Below are 1,380 nucleotides of genomic sequence, written 5' to 3' on the forward strand. Positions count from 1 at the left end.
TATATATAATACACATCAATCCAGTTATATTTATTTTGCAAAGAACAGTTATCCGATGTCATCATAAAATCCAGGTTATATTACAATTTCAACAACTTTTTTGCCCAAAGTGGTAACTTTTTACATAATTTGATTTGTTTTCTTTACGTAAGGGATGGACCAGCGAGCGGAAAGGGAGGTCCACTTCTTGTCTGGAGCTAAATGTCAGGACCCTGTCCAGACCTATATAAAGTGAATTTGGCCTCTCGGTCATCAGACACCAGTACGATTCGACCAAGGTACACCACCAGGATGAACCAGCTGGTAAGTGGGATGGAATAACATTATTCCTTACATATATAGTTTAGTGAATAGTTTCAGGCAACCAACTCAAATATTGTATTCTTATGATCACTCCTTTAATGTAGTAGCGTACACATTTAATTTTTAATTTTCAATTTAGCATTTATTTTTGTCGCAGCTTCTAGAGAGAATTTAATTTTAGAGAATTTAATTATCTTTCAAATGCTATTATGAAAATCCAAATTTTAATTTTGTTTAAACTAGGCTCTGAAACGGACCTGAGATAAGAACTGCTAATCACTTTTTATTTATTTATAATTAACAAAAGTTCAAAAATATATTGAGAATTTATTATTTTTTTAATGTACATAAATGCTTCCTCAGCTTACTTATAATTATATTCCGGTTGTATAAGAAATTAAGACCATTTTCTTTGTTCAATACACCCCATAACCTTGCCAGTATTATTATTAGACTTATTTATTGCCCACATTCTTGTACATGTCATCGTTAAGTGTATTGCCCGGCTTATTCTGGAATTAAGACGTCCTGAAGTCAAATGTATGAATGAATTATTTCAATAATTGTATCTATTTTTTTAAGCTTATAAGTGACCTCAAATATGCTTTAAATTTAGTTTTGAAATACGAATAACCTCCAAAATATTCATAATATAAGTAAATGAAATACCAATGAATAAACAAAGATATAGAAAGAAAAAAAAATTTTTTTTGTTTTGGAAAAGGGAAAAAAATATATTATCCTGTCTATAAAGTTAGATAAATTCAATTTTTCTTTTAATTTAATTAGAATTTATTTTTTCGCAGCTTCTAGAGAGAATTTCATTTTAGAGACTTTAATTGTCTTTCAAATGCTATTATGAAATCCAAATTTTAATTTTTTTAAAACTGGGCTCTAAAACGGAACTGCGAAATGAGAACTGCTAATCGAAAATTTTACTCAATGACAATATTCTCCTCATTATTAAGGCTATAAGGAAACTTGAAATATAGGAACAAAGCCTTTGCTAATATTGATGCAATTTCGTTGGTTATTTTTAGTTTTCTCGGGATTTTATCAACTTTCAAATAAAACATA

General features: G+C 28.9%; 1 protein-coding gene across 1 annotated transcript in view; it reads left to right on the forward strand.

Moving 5' to 3' along the window:
• The window catches only part of LOC106679084 (fibroin heavy chain), a 32,094-nt gene that overhangs the window by 24,128 nt on the left and 6,586 nt on the right, over nt 1-1,380 (forward strand). The window contains exon 4 of the mRNA XM_067051847.1: nt 257-303. Within this exon, the coding sequence (XP_066907948.1) occupies nt 257-303 (47 nt within the window). The remainder of the gene's footprint in view (nt 1-256; nt 304-1,380) is intronic.

Source organism: Halyomorpha halys, unplaced genomic scaffold, assembly GCF_000696795.3.
Source record: "Halyomorpha halys isolate HHAL.00 unplaced genomic scaffold, Hhal_1.1 Scaffold177.1, whole genome shotgun sequence".
In the NCBI taxonomy this organism is placed as follows: Eukaryota; Metazoa; Arthropoda; class Insecta; order Hemiptera; family Pentatomidae; genus Halyomorpha; species Halyomorpha halys.